This window comes from Condylostylus longicornis, unplaced genomic scaffold (genome assembly GCF_029603195.1).
Source record: "Condylostylus longicornis isolate FDR11 unplaced genomic scaffold, ASM2960319v2 ptg000026l, whole genome shotgun sequence".
In the NCBI taxonomy this organism is placed as follows: domain Eukaryota; kingdom Metazoa; phylum Arthropoda; class Insecta; order Diptera; family Dolichopodidae; genus Condylostylus; species Condylostylus longicornis.
In genome coordinates, this window is record NW_026577995.1 from 4,313,873 (window position 1) to 4,335,571 (window position 21,699).

Genomic DNA, 21,699 nt, shown 5'->3' on the forward strand with positions numbered 1-21,699 from the left:
TTGGTTTAAAGGGAATGCTTAATCAGCAATTTTAAAAAAAGATTCAATTTTTAAAAGAAAAGCATATTTAATTGGAATTTTAATAAATGAAACAAGATTCGTTGCAAATAAAAAAAAATACAAATACAGCACAGCTACTATGAAAATTTGAGATTTAGAGTGAAAGATGTTTTTTTTTGTTTTTGTATTTCTTGAAAGAAAAATTTTAATAAGAAATTATTTTTGTACTTGTTCTTTGAAATTATATTTTAATTTTTAAGTATAAATAAGTTTTACATGTAAACATAATAAATATATAAAACAGTATTATTTTGCTCTTATTTAAATTAGCATTAAATTTTATAAGAAAAAATCATCAAAATTTTACAAACATATTATGGTATATGTATAACAATTAAAAAACAAAAATGAACGAACTTAATTGTATTTAATTTGAAAAAAAAAATAGAAAATGTTATCATTATATATTTTAAATAAAAAGATAAAGAAACTAAATATAATTACCAAATATATAAGATTTCAAATTATTGTTATTTTACATTTTGTAATATTTATGTAAATGTAACTAGAAGTTGTAACTTAATATTTAAATAAATAATATATACCTATATGTATAAAAAAAAAAAAAAAACAATTTCCTACATACATTTATTGTATGGCGCTTTGCAAAACTTTTACATTGGATGTAAAAATTTTTTAAAAATATTTATTAAAAAAAAAAAAAAGAAATACATATAAAGAATAATGTGAACTTCATCATAGGTGGTTATACGCTTAAGTATCGAAATACATTTTTTTAAATTATTTTGTTTATAAATATATAATGTTGTATATGTATAATATTTATTTAATTATATTATATTTATATACATATATATGTAAATAATATAGGGCCTTTGGTTATCCTAAAAATGAGATTAGAATAAAACTTTGATATCAATAATTCAATAATATCGTATTATTACTATAGGTTATAATTGAATATATGTAAATAAGATGAGAATTTTATTGCATTAAAGTTTGTGTCGAATATAAAAATTTTTAAAAATAGCTCACAAATTTTATTCTAATCAATGAAAACACAAAATATGCAATAGTTTTTATATTTTAAAAATCTTCATTTGAAAATACGATACGATATTAGAGTCTTATTGTATTTTTTAAAATAAAAATGGAAATTTAAAGTACATGTTAAAATTATTTTTCTTACATAAATAATATATACAATATTATTATGTTATGTATATAGTATATGTATAATAACCAAGCCCTAATTATATATCAGAGAAATAAAAATTAGATTTAGAAATCTTATTCTTTGGATTTCTTATAAAATTAAAAATTTACATATGTAATTTTTGTTTTTTAATAAAATGAATTTTACAAAAAATTTATTAAGATGGTGGGGACTAAAATATATTATAATAAATGTATTTGCGTATAGATTATATTGCAATATATATTTGCAGTACATAATATATGTACATATATAAAAACAATATACATATTATGTATAATATGTATACATATATATGTACTATACGCTTTTTTTCAATATTTATTGATATTATCTTATTGTATAATATGCAATGCATATATAAAATATTAAAAATTATTATATTTGAATATCAAACAATTAAATTGAAATAATAAAGAAAAAAAAAAATTAAATTTTTGTACTCATAATATATATGTATATATATTTTTTCTAATTTTAACTGTAATTTTAATAATAAACAAACTTGTTTTTTAATATTTTATTGTTTTATAAAAATAAAATGCATTTTTTTTTATTTTTAAATAAATTTAATAGTGCTACAGTTGATCTCTAGTTTCGAATATTTATGCTCATAATTAAGCATAATTATATATTTATTTTTCATTTATCTATTAATTTGAATTGTTTTTCTCCCAAAATTAATCAATTATAACCAATTTAATTTCATTTAAAAAGTTTATGATTTTGTAATATTTGGAAATATTTTTTTATAAATTATAGGCTTAAATAAAATAATTAAAATAAATAAGTAACAAAATTTAACAATGAAATTAAAAAAAAAAAAAACAATTGAACAGTATTTGAAAACTTTTAATTAGAAATACATTTAAATTTAAAAAGACCTTACATAAACATTTCTTGCGTTCAATTGTAAACAATTTTTTGTTTTTTTGATACAAAATCAATTGGAATAAAAATACATAACTAGTATTTAAAAAAGAAATATCACAATTATTTAATCAAGGATTATAGAGGAAAAATCATTAAATAAAAATAAGCAAAAATTTTATTTAATTTTTTTTTTAAATCAATAATATTTAGATAAATGTAAAACTTCGCAGTTTAATAGAGGAAAAAAAAATAAGATTAAAAACAATTTTATTTATTTATTACATTGATATTAATATAACGCGTGACTATTTTAAAATATTGCAGTTTAGGATAAATTTAGCAGTTATCTCAAATAACATGAGTTATGATTTAAATAGTTTAATAATTATAAGATACAAAATTTTAATCGTAGAACACAGACCTTAAATGAAAGTAACGTAAACACAAGCTATTTGTAAACTATTAATATTACGACTATTTTTCTTTTTTAAATAACATCTAAATTATCAATATTATATATATTTATATAAAATTAAAAAGTTACTTATTAAAAGAACAACAGTTTTAAGAAAAAATATGAAATTTTTATTTCATTTTGTCGTAAATTTTTAAAAAGATTGTGTTCTATATGATTAAATGTAACAGAATGTATGAATGTATGTATTTAAAAACTAATTTTATAAATACATACAAATTTCGAAAATTCAAAACCGAAGTATATACACGAAAATAAAAATCAAAAATTTAATAAAATCACAATTAATAGAAAAATAAAATGGATTAGCAATTATTGACTGAATGGATACTACTTATTGCTCACTTAAGCGATTGATTATGTATTAATAATGCTCTTTTATTTCTTAAATTAATTATGTCTACATATTATGTACATTATTGTATGTAGACACCATAATGATTATAAATAATTGAAGAGCGGCAGAATAATTTTCGTAAGGTTTGTAAAATTTCGTTTGATATACATACATATGTAAATTCCCAGAAATTTCCGTGGAGTATTATCGAAAAAACTTTTAAGCTTCTACAATAATTGGCTAAACACATATTGTATATTTTAAAAAAAAATTTTTAATTTATTTTTATATAATAGACTTTAATTAATTTTTTTAAACCCATCAGTCATAATATGTTTTTAGTCCTAATAATATCAGCATAAACAACAATAAAAATTAAAACTTTAAAATATTGAAAATTAATTAAGATTCTTTAAAGTTGAAGAATATAAAATGTTTATAAATAGTCACATTAATAATAGAATATTCAGAAAATATAAGAAAAAGTTAATTATAATTTATAAGAAAAAGTTATAAGTAAAATAAATGGGTCGCACAAATTAAAAACCAATACATAACTACAAATGTATTGCTATAACTTGGCATATGGAAATTTAAGTATGTATGTAAAATGATGGAATCGTTTTTTCTTTTAAAAAAACTATCCATAAATATGTGTATTAATATAATTTGTATAACTGTGTAAATACATTATTTTCTATTTAATACGAAATGTTATTAATTAAGAACAAAAAAAAAAAAACAGAAAAAGACAAGTAATGTAACAATGTAAAGTAAAAAAAAACATTAAAGACAAGTAATGCAAAAAACAAATACATACGTTTTTAATTGCTGGTCACTTAATCAAAATGATAATACCCGTAATGCTAGTAAATAATAACTAATACATACCCCAATTAGTATTATTTACATCTACTATATAAAAAGATTGTCTAACCTTGGCATAAAACTGTTTACCACTGAACTCATTATTTTTACCCTAATTTTGGTTTTGAAAGACTTATTCTGAACATTGGGTGTCTTAAATAATTCAATTTATCTACAAAGTTATAAAGCTTGTAGGTCGTTCGAAATTTAAATATTGCGCGAATTATCAAAAAATAATATGTATGTAATGAAAATATAGAAATTCTTTTTAAACCTGCTAGAAATTATTAAGAAAAAAAATTTTACAATTTTAACATTACAAATGTGTTACATTTTTCCCACAAAAATATCAAATTTAAAGTTTTTGTGGAGTCAAATTTTTGCTGTTTATGTAAATATTTTTTTAATTAAAATTTTGTTTTAAAATCAAACGTTTTACGAACCTTTAATCTTTAAAATCAAAATCAAAATGGTAATCCTATTTTTATAAAACTTGGATTTCGATTTAATTAACTTTAAACTATCTGTACTGTTACAGAGTCGTTGACAACGCATTTGAAAACTTCGGTTGATGGAACGATTCATGCTCTAATACTAAATTCTTAGAACATAAGTCACCAATTTTTTATAGATGAATAGAATACATTGAAATAAATTTTCCATTTTATTTAATTAGATTGGTTGATTCTATCTAATTTAATTGCTTTCTAATTTATAATAATTATCTGAAAAAATTTTGATTGATTTCCTCGTAATATTCATTCAATTTGAAGTGATTTTGAGTTTAAGTTACAATATTTCTGTAATGATTCTAAAATAAAATTCCATACATAATTTACAAAACGTATTTCATTTTTTTTTATTTTTTAATTCTAAAAAATCTTTAACTATTTTATTATTTATTTTTTTCTTCAACAAACAAAGGTTCAGCATCTAATTTCCAAAACTCAGGAACATAAGGTAACTTTTCACTGGGGTTTGTACTCCAATGATGTATTCGACATTTCAAATTTGCTTTTTCTAACTTATTAATAGTTATTGTTACATTGAACACTTTCCCTTCTTTGTTAAGGTCTGGACCTTCAATAGGTTGATCAGGCATTGTTATACATTCGTCTGTACAATAATAGCCTGCTTTGCGAAGTGATACTCTAATATGCCACGGTTCCAATTTCCAAGGTTCATCCTTATTCATCACTATCGACAACGTTAAGCTTTGTATCATATTAACTGTCTATAAAATAAATTATTTATTTATTATTTATATGTATTTATAATTCATAATCTAACCCTTTGGGCAAAAGGTGAACTGTGCAATTCTTCAACTTTTTCATCTTCAGAAAGGACATATTTTTTTATATTTTCTTCTGTTTTGTACGTTGCCAATCCAGGTAATATTAATTTATTATAGGCAAATTCAGGTTTTAATGAAACTATATCTCCTTTTTTTCCAACTCCATCAACATAACTTTTTAAAATAACCTCAACATTTGGTCGCTTCTTTATAGATGTGTCTTCTACCAAATCGTAAATAAAGTATTTAGCCTTCAGTAATTTAGGTTTTGCATTTTTTTTGTGTAAAAGTGGTTCATATCGTCGTTTGAGCACAAATGTGTTCTAAGAAAAAACAATTCAAACTTTAAACGGTGAAATTGTCTAATTTTGAACTACGTACATACCCTTACTGGTTGAATCATTACATTTTTACAGGAAGAAACCTTACATATAGCATTCATCATATTTCTCAACATTTTTATGTTTTAATATAATTATCTCGTGAAAAATTAAATAATAAATCGGATCGAGCTCCTCAGCTCAGAAAAATAAACATATGATATTATGCTATAATATGTAATATAAATTAGCACTACGTGTGTTCATTGTTCAATACGTTTTGACATGTTTAGGTATGAAAATATTCTTGTTTTTTTCGCACATGCTTATGCTCTCCTTTCAAAATAAATGAGCCACACATATCCATTCAATTTAGATAATCATCGTGTATAAGAATATACGTAATATGGTAATCGAAACTACCGAAACTGTACAGCACAGCATTATGCATTTGATGCTATAAAAATATGATTTACATTTGTATAAAAATTCAAAAACAATCATAAAAAATTTTTAATTCCAACACAACTGACTTGGAATTATAAATTGAAGCTCGACGAGGCTGCCGAGCGGGAATTGTAGTTATACACATGACCACCTACTTTATTTTATTTAAATTGAACTACTTACTTTGAGTCTAACTTATTTTCCTTGTAAACATTCACTTATTTACCAGAAATAAATTATTAAAATTATTTTCTTAGTTTAATGTACTATAATTAATTATATACATACATTAATATAATAATTATATAATTATTGTTTACTTTATATTTAATATAACGTTTGCATTCAATACATGAATATATTACGCAATTATTGTATTATTCCATTAAACAATAAATAATTGTGTGCTTGAAAAATGCAAAGCAATTAAAATCTGTCAGTGTTTTTTCTAAAATTAGTTTGAGCAACTATAAATCGAACAGTTCGTGCATCAATTATCAGGGTATTAGTGATTTAAATTTTAAAATTAAGTTTATTAAATAATTTTCAAAAATTTCAAATAATATGAAAACCCCCCTTCTTTGAATTGTAAAACCTTAAATTCAAAAAAATTTATAATTGAAATGTTTCATATTACCTGATTAAATTGTTGAACTTTTTGAAGGTAATTCTGTTCGTAATATGATTAATTAATCATATTCCATAAGGTACGTCAAATTATTTTATGTTTGCATACTTTTATGACAATTGCGAAAGTTGATCGTTGGCGACCAAAACTGTGTTTATATTAATTAGACATGATGTCATGAGCACATGACGAATTGATTAAATGTCAAAAAAAAAAAACAGAACAGAGCAAAAGTGAATATTTAAAGTGTGATTTGTTTATCTTTTGTTGTAGATACCTGATTATAGATTACAAGGCAAAGCTGACCCCACTTTCTTTTTTAAGCATTTAAAGAAAGTTAATTATTGTACTTAGTAAAAATGGTTCTTAAGGTGGAGTTAGATATCTTCAGTAAAGTGAAAGTGATAATATTTTTTTGAAAAAAAATCTTAAAACTTTTAGCTGGAAATGTTTGCTCGATTAACTTTTTACCCAACATTATTTTACAATGTTTGTATGGAAAAATTATCTTCCAGACGATGGTACGATAGAATTGACGATAACGTTATTTTGGGAGCTTTACCTTTCAGATCTATGACGGATGAGGTAAGATAATATATCTGTATATATAAATTTAGATTTGCATGTGCTTTGAAGAATATTTAGATCCATTCTAAGATTTAGTTGAATTCCGAAAGAGAAGTAAATTAAACTTTGCTCACAAGCATTGAATCGATTATTTAAATTTATTGATTTTTATTTTCATCAATTCTTGAAAGAACGACTGCATCTGCAATTTTAGTTCACTAGTTTGCTTCTAACCAATAAATTTGAATGCCCTACGTATTTTTATTTTTTCGTATATAAAAATAATTAAGTTATGTTTATAGTATCTCATGTGTATTTTAATAAAAACATTTAAATCGCGAATTTTACCTATTAGTGGATACTAAAGAGAATATTTATTTTATTTTATTAGTTACGGCAAAAAGAAAATGTAAAAGCAGTTATTTCCATGAATGAAGATTATGAGCTGGCGTTGTTTTCGCACAATAAAGATACTTGGCCACTTTATGGGGTGGATTTTTTGCAACTTCCCACAACAGATATATTTGAAACGCCGTGTCAGAAAAATTTATTGACGGGAGTAGAGTTTATAAACAAATTTTTGCCTTTATCAAATAGAATAAAAACTTTTAATAATGATGATCTAAAAGAGAATATTGGAACAGTATATGTTCATTGCAAAGCAGGGCGAACACGTAGTGCGACTTTGGTGGGATGCTACCTAATGATGGTAATACAGTAAAAATTTTTAAACTTATAGAAAATATAAAAATTGATTATAGAAAAACGGATGGAGTCCTGAAGAAGCTGTCCGATATATGAAAACCTGCAGACCACATATATTACTTCATCATAAGCAATGGGAAGCACTAAGAATATTTTACAATTTAAATGTAAGAAATAAGGAATAGTAACCAATCATTAATTATTTATTAAAATTTAATTTGTGATTAGAGACAATAATAAAGAACAATAATTTAATGAAGTAAAACAAGAATTAGTTTTATAAATATTTATATATATTATATAAATACATATAGATTTATTGACCTTTAATCGCCCATAATTTTCTTACAGCTTTAGCGATTCCAATATCGTTATAAATAAAGTAGAACAATCCAGCAAGTGTGGCGGCAGAAAATACTAACAACACTCCATGGGCAACCTTCGGTACTACGTTCCCAAAAATAATTGGTCTTACATAATCAGTAACAATTGCTTCCAAGCCCCTAAAATATAAATATTAAAAAATGAAAATTTATGGTACATAAAATACACTTTCTAGCATTATTAAAAAAGTGAAAAGTTATTTTAATTACTATACAATCACACATTTCACAACCCTTCAAACAAAAACACTTGTTAAATAGAAAAAATCAAAACATACCAATGGGAATGCATAACCATTGACACTGCTAAAGCATAATCAAGAGGTTGTGATGGAAACGCTATAGCTGCAGGTAAAATTCCTAACAAAGCTAACGAAAGAACTCTTTCAGCAGTCCATAAACCTGCATGAGATCCTTGAGCAGATGATAGTTTAGGTGTTGTTAACGAAAAATTTCTGACTACTTGAGCCTATTATAAAAGTTTCAAGATATTATATTTTTAATTTTAAAACTAAAAACTATTGCCTGTTTCGATAAAGGATCTTTGATTAATGGGACTAAACTTGATACGCTTGATTTCTGTAAAGCTCGTATTTGGGGTAAGATCCTGGGTAAATCTATAATGAAAATTGGCTCAGTCAACATATTATATAATAAATAAATCTTACTAAGTTTTGCACATTGTCTAGTTGCCAAATATAAAGCCATACTTTATTGTTCGAAAATCACAAAAACGAGAAGAAATTTATTGAAAAATCCCTATGCTATAATGGCAATTTAATAAAAGCCAGAAAAATTTACTAAAGTGAAGGGAAATATTTCTTTAAATCACTAGTAGGTACATATGATTTTTAGCAATTTGTATGCATATGTTAAAACCGTATATGTATTTGATGTTTGTGCACTGCACAACACTACATACATACAGTATTAGTAGAAGAACGGTCAAATAAACTGTCAAAACAAAAAATGCTTTCAAATAAGCGCTTTTCAATCTAATTGTGTACCTTTTTCGTTTTGCTCTTTGTTCAATATCCAATTAAAATTTTCATTTTTTTATTTGAATATGTCATTTTTATTAATAAGAATACTCATTTTTTCAATTGAATATTCGGACTCTCTTTCAAATATTAACTGAACCAATTATCAATGTCAATATTATCTAAAATGATTAAATTTTTCATATATCTTAGAAAAAATAAGATACGCAATACGAAAAAATTTCGAAATTTGCAATTCGAAAATTGCATCATACAAATATATTTGATTATCCTTTCTCATCACTTCGCGACCAAAATAGCGAGATATACGATCACATCCTTTGTCTGTTCTTGCTGTACAAAAAGTTGAAAATGATTACCAAAATATCATTGCAAATTTTTTTTCGAAAATTTTTTCCATGTCGTTTTTGCTCTTCGTAAATCTTACTAAAGAATAGCAGTAACAAAACACAACATGATTTTGTTCAGTTTCTTTAAAAAAGTATTTTCTTTTGCTTCCGTGTTAGACAGAATTTTTAATTTTAATTTTATTTTCTTATTATTTCTACTAATTTTTCTGAATTTAATAATTAAAATTAAAATTTTCCTCTGCTAATTAATTTATTCCTCAACTTTTTGTGTATGGTAGTACTCGTAAATACCATTATAATTTCAAATTCATCTGTACGCATTTTAGCTTTGGCGTCCGCTGCGGAAAATTGTCAGTTAAACATTGTGAATTTAATTTTTTTAATTCATTTTGATTACGGCTGACGTATATTTTAGTTATGTCAAAATTTTGATATACATACATTATTTTTATTGTACATAGGTAAACGAAGTCTAAAAACAAAATCTGTTGTGATTGCGAAAAGTCAAGTCATCACTAGAAATATTTGAAATTCGTTTTTGAAATTATTTTAAAATGACTACATTGGAGGATAAATCAATTTGGGAAGATGGTGAAGAATCTTTAGGGGAAGAAGTTTTGCGTATGTCTACAGATGAAATCATTAGTCGCACTAGATTAATGGACAATGAAATAAAAATTATGAAAAGTGAGGTTATGCGAATAACTCACGAAATAACAACCCAAAATGAAAAAATTAAGGATAATACAGAAAAAATTAAGGTAAAGAGTAGTTACATTAGTTAAATAATTTACCTAATTGGAAGTTTTTGACACAGGTGAATAAAACTTTACCCTATTTAGTGTCTAATGTTATTGAATTACTTGATGTTGATCCTCAAGAAGAAGAGGATGATGGTGCAGTTTTGGTACTAGATAATCAAAGAAAAGGAAAATGTGCAGTGATAAAAACTTCAACCAGACAAGCTTATTTTCTTCCAGTTATAGGACTTGTTGATGCAGAAAAACTTAAACCTGGCGATTTAGTTGGAGTAAATAAGGACTCATATTTGATTTTAGAAACCTTACCTGCAGAATACGATGCAAGAGTAAAGGCGATGGAGGTTGACGAACGACCTACAGAACAGTATTCTGATATAGGTGGATTGGATAAACAAATCCAAGAGCTGATTGAAGCCGTTGTTTTGCCTATGACGCATAAAGATACTTTCAAAAATTTGGGCATTCAGCCGCCAAAAGGTACTTATACATTACTTTTAGCGTAAATTGCTTTTGAAATAAAGTGTGTATGTTTTTTAGGTGTTCTTTTATATGGACCTCCTGGAACAGGAAAAACTTTACTTGCAAGAGCTTGTGCTGCTCAGACCAAGTCAACTTTTTTGAAGTTGGCAGGTCCACAGCTAGTACAAATGTTTATCGGTGATGGAGCAAAATTAGTTCGTGATGCTTTTGCTTTAGCTAAAGAAAAAAGTCCAGCCATAATATTTATTGACGAACTTGATGCTATTGGCACCAAACGCTTTGACTCTGAAAAGGCTGGGGATCGTGAAGTGCAACGTACAATGTTAGAGCTTCTAAATCAGTTAGACGGATTTAGCTCAAACGCTGATATTAAAGTTATAGCAGCCACAAATCGTGTTGATATTTTAGATCCAGCTTTGCTTCGTTCGGGGAGATTAGATAGAAAAATCGAATTTCCACATCCTACAGAAGAAGCGAGAGCTAGGATTATGCAAATTCATTCTAGAAAAATGAATGTTTGTCCCGATGTTAATTTTGAGGAGTTAGCACGATCAACAGACGATTTTAATGGTGCACAATGTAAAGCTGTTTGTGTTGAAGCTGGTATGATAGCCTTGCGTCGTTCAGCAACTCAAGTTACACATGAAGATTTTATGGACGCTATTATGGAAGTTCAAGCTAAAAAGAAAGCAAATCTTAACTATTATGCATAAAAATTTTCATATAACTTTTTCATACTATTATATTAAATATTCTACAGATATTAGATTTATTTCGAAAATAAAACACTTAAATAAAAATATTACTAGCTTTCAGTTTTAATTTATAAAATATACAATATATACTATAACAAAAGGAATTGAAATAAATTAATTATTTAGTTTTCATTATTTTGTTGTGGAGCATCATTATTATTTTGTCTTGGCGGTTGCTGAGCACCAATATTGTCTTGAATTTGCGGCGGTCTTCTATTATAAATTACAAAACCAAGAAGTAGTGTTAATATTGTTATCAAATACAAATCCCAATTTGCCGCAATGTTTTCATCTAAATGAAGCACGAATCTGAAAGGAGACTAAAAATCTTATTGTTTATATTTTGTTGCAAACTAAAATTTAATTTATGTTACTTCTTTAACTGTTTCCAATTTTATAAGAACTTGTAATTTTAGTAGTGCCAGGGCTACTGGGATTTTAGCATCTGCATTAGTTTCTGCTGCTAAATCATAAAGTCGTTTAGCCAAATGCCAATCTTTTTTCATTCCAAGCCCTTGTTCATGCATGTAACCCAAATTGAACATAGCTTGTGCGTTATACTGTTGATCAGAAGCTTTTCTGTAATCGTTTGATAAATAATGAAAATAAAGAAGATTAAAAATATTCTTAGATCTCTATGTTTTTATATTATAACTTGCCTGTAGAGGGATGCGGCAGTTTCATAATCTCTAAATGTTCCTAAGCCATAATAATAATAATCTCCTAATTTAACTTGTGCGGCAGAGTATCCCTGAGAGGCGGCACGTTTCCAGTAATTAAAAGCACGCACTAAATCCCCAGATCGATCTTTAAATAACTGAACATCTCCGCGATCTAATAAGAACGCTGCATTAGTTTGGCCAACCTCATATCCCTAAAGTTTTATGCGATCATAGTAAAACTTCTCATGTGAAAAATTAGATTTTTACCATTTCAGCAAGAAGTGCATACTGCATGAAAGATTCATCTATATGGTACGACTTAAAATCTTGATAAGCATTCATAACTTTTTCGCTCCAACGACCTCTTTCAGCAACATTTTTGAAAAACTACGAAAAATATTGATTGTAAGGTTTTTTTTTATAGTTCCAATTTCTTTACCTCCACCGCGACTGGACATTGCCTCATCATACCCAATCCCAAGGCATGCATAGTTCCTAAATTGTAATAGGCTAAAACATGTCCTGACTGGGAGGCTGAGTTGAAATATTTTATTGCCAATTTGAAATCTACCTTGACACCGTTTCCAGCTAAAATTTTATTTATATATAAGCTAAAAATTTGATTTTCTTTGTTAGAATATAGATTTTTTTTACTGAAATACATATTTCCTAGCTGCAACTGGCCATCAACCCAACCTTGATCAGCAGCTTGTGTAAAATAATTTAAAGCCTTTGTTGTATCTTTCTCAACACCTCTTCCAAGAAGATACATTAATCCAAGTCCACTTTGACCTATAGGGTTTCCTAATTCTGCAGCTTTTTTAAAAAGCTTTATGTTTTTAAAAGCCGAAATTAATAATTATAACACAGTATATTACAAAATACTTACCTTGAATGCAGCATCATTATCAGCTTTGAAGTATTCGCTTCCTTCTAAATACATTTTACCTAAGAAAGCGTATCCAATCGCATTACCGGCATTTGCAGCTTGTGTAAAATAATCATGTGCCTTCTCATGATTTTGGGGAGTTGAACGTCCGCCTTGATAGTATAATTGTCCCAAAGCGATTTGAGCTTGAACATCTCCCTTATCAGCTAGAAGTTGGTAATATTCCACTAAATCATTTTCATGTCCACCTGGATTCTCAATTTCATCGAGCAGACGCACACGATGAATTGCTGGACCACTAGCAAATGTGATTTTATCAGAAACTTTTTTTGCCACTCTCCTGTAATATTCCAAAGCTTTCTCGCAGCTGCTAGGCACGTTAATACCAAATGAAAATCTGTAACCTAAAGCCATTTGGGCAAATGTATTGTCACCCATTGCAGCGATATAATAATGGACTAAAGCTTTAGACTGACTAACGTTATACCCAATTCCAATAGAATACATAAACCCTAATCCCTGAGAGATCATGAATAAAAAATTAGGCTTGTAGGTATTCCTACTCATATTTTCTTACCATGTGCGCCTCAGGTATCCCTTTCTGAGCAAGTTCTTCAAAAGTACTTCTAGCATATTCAATATCCAATTCAACGAAATGTCCAAGAAGATGAGCCCAAGCTAGTTCTGCTTTTGCAAGAGAATGACCTAAATTTGCTGCCTTATTCAAAATCAAATATCCAACAGACTTATCAGCGCTTGTCTTATTAAAAATGCTGATTGCTTGTTCATAAAGCTTTGAAGCTACAAATTTTTTATTATAAAAAATGCGTTTAAATTTTAGTCTGTTTTACCTTCAATCTCATCTACATGTTGATCTGTAACTAGTTCCTTTAACTTGCGTTGCTCTTCTATTTTTTCTATGTTCTCAGAAAGTTTTTGAATTGCCATACCCCTCGTTTGGTAATTTAGCTCTTTACTTTCAGAAGTTAAGGACGGTGTATTAATTTTTTCATGAAGCTCAGAAGATTTCCGATCATTGTTTCGAAGAGGAGGTTTTTCTGCATTATCTTTGTTTTCTAATTTATCAGGACCTTGAAGCTCACAACTCCCTATTTGACTTAAAAGTAATGTACTTATAATTATAAAAATTAATTCTTCCATTTTAATTTTGCTCATAGTATAAATTGATAGGTGATAACTGTGCTAAAATGAAAAATTAACCAAGTAAATACGTGTCCTATTTTGATAAAAGGCAAATATTCCCCATATTTTGACATTAGTTAAAGTGGCATTAAAATAATAAACTTACATTTTTATTAATTAATTTTTTTTATCACAGACTTTAGTGTATTGTATTTGTATATAATATCGAAATAAGATTTTTATCCTAATTTATGCTTTTCTTCATATTAAATATTTACTATGTACTTTAAAAACATACTAAGCTTTCATTTGACACTTTTAGCAGTTACCCAAACGTCTTCGTTTACAATAACTACGCGTGGCGATTTAGAAGAAGCGAATAGTATCTAGCAAACGACAGCGTAGAAATTGAGCTGAAAATACGTACTTTATTTTCTTAATCTCTTAAATTAACACGAATTTTAACGAAGCTTTGTTTTAATTCTTTTTGCTTAGCGCTTTGCAACTTCGAATTGTTTAAAGAAATGTTTTAAACCCGTTGAACAATTATTATTGCCTTTAAAGTTATTGAAGAAATTTTTATAAAATATTTTAAGTGTAGCTGTGGTATGCAAATGGAAATTGATGCAAATTCTTGTTTTTTATTACACGATTGTCGTAATTTATCGTATCTCAACAAAAAAAAAAAACAAACTGTAGTTTGAAAAAATCATAATTTTTCTTAAAAAATCAAAAGTTTTTTTAATTTAAACAAGGCAGAACGCTAATAGTCCAGTTGCTATTAGAAAATATTTTACGAAAATATTTAAACTATAATGTCGTTGTTTGGTGTCATTCTTTATTTCCTTCTTAAATCGTTCAATTCTCACAGACCACGAAGGAATGCATTTCTTATAAAAATTGTGCGTTATATAATAGAAAGTCAAATTACTTTTTTTATAAGGTACGTTGCATTTTAACTTATTTTAAGTGAATTTAGTAATTTTAGCAAATATCAAGAGCTGTAATGTTAGTACTATATAATTTTAGTTTAATAAAATAAGTTTTTATTATTGAATTCATCCGACAAAGAAAAGAGGAAAAAACATGAAATCAAAAAACTTAAGAATAACAACCTTTAAGACTGTCATAGCATCTTTCAATTCTCTTCACCATTTTTCGTTTTCAATTAGGTTGGGAACTATTGTATACAACGATTATCCTCTCATGTAAACACATAGTTAGATATAAAAATCAAAGCGAAAAATAAAACGAAATTGTCAATTTTTTAATTGAAACGAATCACCCCTGCGTAATTGACATTAATTGACATACGAATGTTGCTTCACATTTATTTAGACATTCAATAATTATTTGTGTTTTATAGCAGTAAACCAAAGTAAACAAAATATGTAAAATAAAAATAAATAAAAGCAGATCGATTTTTATATTTAATTTTTGTTCAAAAGATGACGTCTGTTCAAGAAAGATTGCAAATCAAAAGAACGGCGTTGGATAAATGGTCAATTAAGGAAAGATTATGTTTGGCTTCAGCAGTACATTGCAGTGGCGATCAGAATTGGATGTCAGTGAGCAGATCTTTGAAATTACTTTGTTCAAGTCACAATCGTCCCCCGGACTGGTATTATAAATTTTGGGAATAAATTCCAAAAATTTTCAATAATTTATAAATTCTAGGTTTTCTCAAAAATCTTGTGCGGTTCAATATGGCGAGTTATTAGAAAACGTTGAAACACCAAAGCGGAAAAAACGTACAAACTCCGATAATCAAAACCAACCCGCAGAAACACCAACTGAATCAATTTTACGAAATTTGAAGCAGGAGCGAGTAACTGAACTTGAAGCTTTAATACAAAAGGAAAGGGATGTTTATATAAAACTTCATAAAGATGCAATTTCGTTACAAAATAATACAGCAACTGATGAACAAATTCGTGAATTGTGGCTACAAATACAAAAAGAAAAGGAACATCAAATTGTAGAAGAACAGAAATATAATGATTGGCTAAAGGAACGCGAGCAGAGAAAACTTGAACTGCAGCGTGCTTGGAGACCTACTTTTACTTCCAATTTAAATGCTAATCAAACCGCCACACAAACATCTCAAGGAACAAATTTAAAACATGAAGATATGGATATAGATGAAACCATAACACCCATATCATCCACAATGATAGCGTCATCAAAGCCACAACAAACCGCAACATCACCTCTGCTAACATCTCTTTTAAAAACACCATCTCCTACTATCGGACCTGCTACTGTTACACATACAAGTTCCACGCCCAGTGCAAGGGTACAGGCACCAACTATAACTAATTTGTTAACAGGTGGCCAATTACCTCCAAATACAACTTGTCATCAACAATATAAAATTAGCCATCCAGTGACGGGACCCCCCATTCACATGACTAACGTACCGCAGGTGGTTCAAAGTCCATCTCAAGCGGCCCCAACATTGTCAATGCTTTTAGAAAATAAGAACTTAAGCAAGGAAAATTCTTCAACAAATTTAGACACTGAAGACAAGTCACAAAGTGCTCAGCAATCTATAGAACAAGAAGGTGATGGGAGCGATTCTCCCAATAAAGATGAATTAATGGAAGTTTTTAAGGGATTGATAGATGAAAATATTGATGAAAATATAGATGAATTGGCTGAAATTCTAACAAATAATAACGCTATTATTCCAGAAATATTGGACGAAGCTTTAGAAAATGTTGATTTAGAGGAACAGCTAAATCCAGAAAACGACGAAAATGTTTTACTCAACACAGTAAATGAAGAAAAAACGGAAGGTAATTTTAACTTATTTAAAAAAAAAAATTATAAAATGTTATTATATTTTTAGGTACAGATTCAAAAAACGTGAATGAGACTTTCGCCAATGAAAATAAAGTGAACATTAAATCTGAAAATGATCCAGAAAATCCTGAACTAAAAATAAAAACAGAAAATACGGATAACATTGGCGAAAACTCTGCTGCCCTGAACGTAGAGCCTGTTATAAAGGAACAAAAAGATGATTCACCCAATTCGGTGCAATTTGTTGAAACTAAAGAGGAGCCATTAGATGAAATAAAACCAACTATAAAATCTGAAGAATCAGGATTTAAACAGATTGAAACTGAAAACGACAAAGAAGACAAGAAATCGGATATAAGTGAAGATTCAGGAGACATAACGTTTCAGGAAATAGCTAACGAGATAAAGGAAAAAATTAAAGCTGAAGAGGGTCAAGATTCTAAAGAGTCTTCAGACGATGTTATGGAAATAACGGATAACCTTCAAGGCATACAAAGTGGCGAGAGTGAAGATAAAAAATCTATTTTCACTTTTGAAGACTCTCAAGATACTCCAATCACAAAAAGTGAAGGTTTCAGAAAGCTTCAGACATCAACAATCAAAGAAAGTTCCAAAAAATCGATAAGTGAAAGCTCTGACATTATTATTATTCCAGAGGATGAGGACTCGGTTGAAAAAAATAAAAAGGAAAATGAAGGAGCTGACAATAATAAATTATCCTTTAGTGAGAAAACTGATTTACCACAAAAAAGTAATGTAGAAAAAACTCCCGAAGATATTAAAAGTATAAAAAATGAAGGGGATAAAAATAAAAAATTAGAGACAACAACAATAACAATAATTGACACTGATGATGATTCAACGCATACTGATACTTTGATAAAGGAAGAAAAGATCGCCGATAATTTTGTCCCGAAGTCAAACTTAAAGCGGGAGATGCTTCAAGAAAAACCAGAAGTAGAAGATAAAAAACAACCTCCTGAAGAGGATAATAAAAATTTAGTATCTAAAAAAATAATTCGTGGAGAACAAGAAGATTCTGAAAATGCACCCGCAGAGGATGAGCTAAATGATTCAATGCCTAGAACCAGAAGAAGATTTTCATCCACACCAGTAATGGACAGCGTTCCAAATTCTCCTGCTTCTTCAGTAGAAATAAATGATCAAAAGGTTTGGAAAAAATCCATTTTAGCCGTTTATGCAAAACTACTTAGTAATAAAAACTCGTCACTTTTTCTTCGAACACCAAGTGAAGAGCAAGCTCCAAAGTATCGGCAGATTATTCTACATCCCTTGGATCTTCAAACCATTAAAAAAAATATTGACAACAATATAATTAAATCTACTAATGAATTTCAGAGAGACTTGATGTTAATGTGCATTAATGCCATTATGTTTTGTGAACAAAATTCAGATAATTTTGTAGCAGCAGTAGAATTTCTCGCAGAAATCAGAACCCAATGCTCTAAGTTAACAGAGAAAGAGAATAAAAAGGAAAGTGATGACACTCAAGATATATCAATTTCTACAACAGCTATACCCACAAATATATCACTAAGTTCAACTCCTTCAAGCTCTTCAAAAATGAGGTCTCGGAAATCACAAAGATTTTAGTTCTAGATTCAATTGATTTTGTTTTTAATAAAAAAAACCTGAAATAAAAATTTACATTCTCCCAATATTTAACCTTTGTACACTTCCTGAATTTACCTTATAATTTTTACATTCCCTATTAAAACTAAATTCGACTTTTATACAATTTTATTAAGTTTACTATAACTGTGTTAGCATTTATTAAATTACTCATCACATGAACCATCCGACCAACCATCTTTCCAACGTTGATAAACTTTAGAGCAATCAAATAGAGGTTTTCCTAATTTTTTGTTAACTCTATTGTGAAAGTTACACATCCAAGAAGAAAATTTGTCCCGTGATGTAACATCTACTGGATTTTCCTTAAGGTCTTCCTGAAAATCTTTCGCACAATATTCACATGGATATAACCTTGACAAACAACTTATAAAGTTAATAGCATCTTTTTTTTCATCATCAGAAGGATTTTTAGGAAATGATACACTTATAGTATGCAATAAACCCCAAGTTGCCCTTCCAAGTTCACCTTTGTCCATAGGACAATCTATTCTCGGCTGCGTTTTTCTGTTGCTATACACTTGGCTTTGTTCCTTCGACCAAGTTTTAAAGTCCTCACATGATCTGCACCCAATAATTGAAATATCATTCCGCTTTTTGGAAATTGAATCCATGTGAAATAACTAAAGCTTATAACGTAATTAAGTATATATGTATGTGCAAGTTTATAAGTTGATCACGAAACTTTTTATTATTGTAAACACTACAAGTTCAAGGCACTCCTTGTGTCTGACTTTTAAAATGACGATATTTTGCCGGCTACTTTGTTAGAAAATTCTTAAAAAATTTTTAAGAACCTATATGCAATAGGTATATTATGTATTTATCTATTATTTATTCAATGTTCACTTTATTCACAAATTCTTCTCGAACTTCATTTCTTAAATTAAGCATTGTGAATTTCACTATTGTGAACAGTTCACATCTTGGTTACACTAGCCAAAACTATAAACAGCTACATGGGATTGTAGTAAACATATTTCTATTTGACATTAGATAGTTATGCTTCGATATTTTATTTTTAAATTCAACGTAACACATCTTAAAATGTTTAATCATTATCTAAATTCAATCTCCATTATTTATATTAAATAGTTCATCTTAAATTCAGTATAGAAATTTGTGATTACAATTTGAAATTAAGACTGTCAATAATATGGCAGCCGCTTATACTAATTAAACATACATATATCTCTTTGTTCGTTCTGTGTTCGTGATGACAGTGAACAATATTTTTCCACGATTAAAATCGATTTAAACAATAAATAAAAATAGTGGAAAAATAGTAAAATGATAGGACGAATTGTATCTTTTGTTTTAATATTGTGCACGTAGTCATACACATTTATATTTTGGAAGGTTACAGAAATATTGTGCCTTACGTTGTGTCCCCACTCTGTGCATTATCGAAATGGTACTAATTTAGTAATTTAGTAAATCAAAAAAATTTTTTTTGAACAATTTTAAATAAAAAAAACTCAACTCTTATAACCTAACATAAATTGATATAACGCAAAAAGCTATGCAACAAGCTATTTATTGAACATTTTTATTATCTGTAAAAAGTTGAAAATACAATACAAAGATACGAGCGACTAAAGAGAGTGTAGTATGAATGTTCAACGCAAATGTATGTGGAAGGTAATGGTAAAATCAAAAATTTTAAAAACATTATTGATCACTTTCACAATGAGGTTTTATTTTTCGAATTCGGGTTAATCTAAAAATATAGATTTTGGCGTTATCACGATACATATGCAAACTTATTAAATAATAAGTTTTAAATTAATAAAGTTCACATTTTCTTTTCGAAAATCTTAAAAATTACAAAATCACAGTTACTTTAATAAATCATTAAATAATTTTGGATCATTCTTACGTAGGAACTCTTACAAACAGCCCGTTTTCGCGGGCATCTATATTTTCTTAAACATTTTGAAAGCTCTAAATCACATTGGCATAATTGTGCTGCACATGAACGTGGTCCACCCCACTCGCCATGGCTATAGCCGCATAATGGTTTACTTTTGTAACATTTCCATAAGAACGGTATAAAATATTCTAGATATGAGGGGCAATTAGATTTTGTATAGCAATCATCATGCTTCTTGCAACATCTGTCAATTCCATCTATTGGAATTCCACTCCCCATGAAACCGCAAAAGCAACCATATCCTTTATACACTAATGGATCACATCCAGTTGAACATTTTATCATTGAATAGAGTTCCTTGATACCCCGCTTCTTTCGAATATCAATGCTACTTACTGAATTTGATTGGTTTCTGTAATAAAAATAATTGAAATATTTAAAATATAAATTAATTTTAATTAATAAATTTGAAGTACTTTACCTTAATTGCCATTTTGTTGAATGACCGAATGGGTTATTTGCTCTAGATATGTAAACATCCGAATCTTTATGAGCTTCCTTTTTAGCTGTTAAAGGCCAATGAGGATGTGATTCTTTTGTTAACCAGATTGTCATGTTCTTTAGAAAATCATTATTATTTACTATGTATTTATCTCTCATTGTAAAAGGCACACTTGATAATTTTCCTGGTAAATCCCAAACAGAATTTTTTTCGGTTTTATCTAAAAATCCATAGTCCCCTGGCATTTTAATATCGTATGGAGCCTCAGTAGGTTCAAAAATATTTTGTTCATAATTTTCATGTTGATCGTCTGAACTGTAAGATGATGAGCTATATATGTGATTAAATTGAAATTAAATTCATTTAATTTTGAAATCAGTTATTAAGAAAACGTAGAGAATTTTTTACAGTACAATGTGCAAGATTACTATTAAACAAAAAGTCTATTCAAACTAATATATTTAATCTTCCTTAAATCGCTCTAGAAAGATCAATTCATTTGAAACAGTAAAATTGAAAATTGTTTTACTTAAATAAAATTATGTAAAAAACCTACATAGGAAAAAAAACATTAGTTTTAATACCTGAATTCATAAGGATTTTGATAAATATTTTGTGTCATTCTAAATTCCTCCCAGTCAATTTTTGGATTATTTAAATAATTCTCCATTAATTTTATTTTTGGTTCACCA

General features: G+C 27.7%; 7 protein-coding genes across 7 annotated transcripts; 3 read left to right on the forward strand and 4 right to left on the reverse strand.

Moving 5' to 3' along the window:
- Nucleotides 1-4,620: 4,620 nt before the first annotated feature.
- Nucleotides 4,621-5,624, reverse strand: LOC129607140 (39S ribosomal protein L9, mitochondrial). The gene is made up of 3 exons (XM_055517888.1): nucleotides 5,469-5,624; nucleotides 5,080-5,406; nucleotides 4,621-5,023 (listed from the first exon to the last, which is right to left on the reverse strand). The coding sequence occupies exons 1-3, from the start codon at nucleotides 5,538-5,540 to the stop codon at nucleotides 4,685-4,687; spliced, it is 738 nt and encodes a 245-aa protein (XP_055373863.1). The 5' UTR covers nucleotides 5,541-5,624; the 3' UTR covers nucleotides 4,621-4,684.
- A 1,087-nt stretch (nucleotides 5,625-6,711) lies between these two features.
- Nucleotides 6,712-8,015, forward strand: LOC129607099 (phosphatidylglycerophosphatase and protein-tyrosine phosphatase 1). The gene is made up of 4 exons (XM_055517832.1): nucleotides 6,712-6,849; nucleotides 6,920-7,063; nucleotides 7,437-7,754; nucleotides 7,807-8,015. Exons 1-4 carry the CDS (start codon nucleotides 6,838-6,840, stop codon nucleotides 7,933-7,935), a joined length of 603 nt encoding a protein of 200 aa, XP_055373807.1. The 5' UTR covers nucleotides 6,712-6,837; the 3' UTR covers nucleotides 7,936-8,015.
- On the reverse strand, nucleotides 7,926-9,036 carry LOC129607100 (succinate dehydrogenase [ubiquinone] cytochrome b small subunit, mitochondrial). Its single transcript, XM_055517833.1, has 4 exons — nucleotides 8,802-9,036; nucleotides 8,659-8,750; nucleotides 8,412-8,602; nucleotides 7,926-8,253 (listed from the first exon to the last, which is right to left on the reverse strand). Exons 1-4 carry the CDS (start codon nucleotides 8,839-8,841, stop codon nucleotides 8,067-8,069), a joined length of 510 nt encoding a protein of 169 aa, XP_055373808.1. The 5' UTR covers nucleotides 8,842-9,036; the 3' UTR covers nucleotides 7,926-8,066.
- An 898-nt stretch (nucleotides 9,037-9,934) lies between these two features.
- On the forward strand, nucleotides 9,935-11,584 carry LOC129607012 (26S proteasome regulatory subunit 6A-B). Its single transcript, XM_055517700.1, has 3 exons — nucleotides 9,935-10,245; nucleotides 10,302-10,722; nucleotides 10,783-11,584. The coding sequence occupies exons 1-3, from the start codon at nucleotides 10,039-10,041 to the stop codon at nucleotides 11,436-11,438; spliced, it is 1,284 nt and encodes a 427-aa protein (XP_055373675.1). The 5' UTR covers nucleotides 9,935-10,038; the 3' UTR covers nucleotides 11,439-11,584.
- On the reverse strand, nucleotides 11,520-14,477 carry LOC129607013 (protein sel-1 homolog 1). Its single transcript, XM_055517701.1, has 10 exons — nucleotides 14,341-14,477; nucleotides 13,883-14,234; nucleotides 13,609-13,832; nucleotides 13,032-13,550; nucleotides 12,797-12,971; nucleotides 12,582-12,730; nucleotides 12,410-12,529; nucleotides 12,140-12,354; nucleotides 11,855-12,059; nucleotides 11,520-11,800 (listed from the first exon to the last, which is right to left on the reverse strand). Exons 2-10 carry the CDS (start codon nucleotides 14,205-14,207, stop codon nucleotides 11,603-11,605), a joined length of 2,130 nt encoding a protein of 709 aa, XP_055373676.1. The 5' UTR covers nucleotides 14,208-14,234; nucleotides 14,341-14,477; the 3' UTR covers nucleotides 11,520-11,602.
- Nucleotides 14,478-15,517: 1,040 nt separating this feature from the next.
- On the forward strand, nucleotides 15,518-18,660 carry LOC129607075 (bromodomain-containing protein 8). The gene is made up of 3 exons (XM_055517789.1): nucleotides 15,518-15,795; nucleotides 15,852-16,972; nucleotides 17,026-18,660. Exons 1-3 carry the CDS (start codon nucleotides 15,623-15,625, stop codon nucleotides 18,591-18,593), a joined length of 2,862 nt encoding a protein of 953 aa, XP_055373764.1. The 5' UTR covers nucleotides 15,518-15,622; the 3' UTR covers nucleotides 18,594-18,660.
- A 73-nt stretch (nucleotides 18,661-18,733) lies between these two features.
- Nucleotides 18,734-19,498, reverse strand: LOC129607153 (FAD-linked sulfhydryl oxidase ALR). Its single transcript, XM_055517906.1, has one exon. The coding sequence runs from the start codon at nucleotides 19,244-19,246 to the stop codon at nucleotides 18,779-18,781; it is 468 nt and encodes a 155-aa protein (XP_055373881.1). The 5' UTR covers nucleotides 19,247-19,498; the 3' UTR covers nucleotides 18,734-18,778.
- Nucleotides 19,499-21,699: the final 2,201 nt, after the last annotated feature.

Bases quoted from the DNA above. Each gene is read 5' to 3' on its own strand.
- LOC129607140 (XM_055517888.1), bottom strand. From the start codon at position 5,540: ATGTTGAGAAATATGATGAATGCTATATGTAAGGTTTCTTCCTGTAAA. The intron at 5,407-5,468 runs GTATGTACGTAG...GTTTTTTCTTAG, and splicing joins TAATGATTCAACCAGTAAGG to AACACATTTGTGCTCAAACG. The intron at 5,024-5,079 runs GTTAGATTATGA...TTTATTTTATAG, and splicing joins GTTCACCTTTTGCCCAAAGG to ACAGTTAATATGATACAAAG.
- LOC129607099 (XM_055517832.1), top strand. The intron at 7,064-7,436 runs GTAAGATAATAT...TTATTTTATTAG, and splicing joins TCAGATCTATGACGGATGAG to TTACGGCAAAAAGAAAATGT. The intron at 7,755-7,806 runs GTAATACAGTAA...AATTGATTATAG, and splicing joins TGGGATGCTACCTAATGATG to AAAAACGGATGGAGTCCTGA.
- LOC129607100 (XM_055517833.1), bottom strand. From the start codon at position 8,841: ATGGCTTTATATTTGGCAACTAGACAATGTGCAAAACTTA. The intron at 8,603-8,658 runs GCAATAGTTTTT...CTTTTATAATAG, and splicing joins AAGATCCTTTATCGAAACAG to GCTCAAGTAGTCAGAAATTT. The intron at 8,254-8,411 runs GTATGTTTTGAT...TTTATATTTTAG, and splicing joins ATGGTTATGCATTCCCATTG to GGGCTTGGAAGCAATTGTTA.
- LOC129607012 (XM_055517700.1), top strand. From the start codon at position 10,039: ATGACTACATTGGAGGATAAATCAATTTGGGAAGATGGTGAAGAATCT. The intron at 10,246-10,301 runs GTAAAGAGTAGT...TTTTTGACACAG, and splicing joins ATAATACAGAAAAAATTAAG to GTGAATAAAACTTTACCCTA. The intron at 10,723-10,782 runs GTACTTATACAT...TATGTTTTTTAG, and splicing joins GGGCATTCAGCCGCCAAAAG to GTGTTCTTTTATATGGACCT.
- LOC129607013 (XM_055517701.1), bottom strand. From the start codon at position 14,207: ATGAGCAAAATTAAAATGGAAGAATTAATTTTTATAATTATAAGTACA. The intron at 12,355-12,409 runs GTAAAAATCTAA...ATAAAACTTTAG, and splicing joins ATGCACTTCTTGCTGAAATG to GGATATGAGGTTGGCCAAAC. The intron at 12,060-12,139 runs GCAAGTTATAAT...AAACGATTACAG, and splicing joins ACTGCCGCATCCCTCTACAG to AAAAGCTTCTGATCAACAGT.
- LOC129607075 (XM_055517789.1), top strand. From the start codon at position 15,623: ATGACGTCTGTTCAAGAAAGATTGCAAATCAAAAGAACGGCGTTGGAT. The intron at 15,796-15,851 runs GTATTATAAATT...TATAAATTCTAG, and splicing joins CACAATCGTCCCCCGGACTG to GTTTTCTCAAAAATCTTGTG. The intron at 16,973-17,025 runs GTAATTTTAACT...TTATATTTTTAG, and splicing joins AAATGAAGAAAAAACGGAAG to GTACAGATTCAAAAAACGTG.
- LOC129607153 (XM_055517906.1), bottom strand. From the start codon at position 19,246: ATGGATTCAATTTCCAAAAAGCGGAATGATATTTCAATTATTGGGTGC.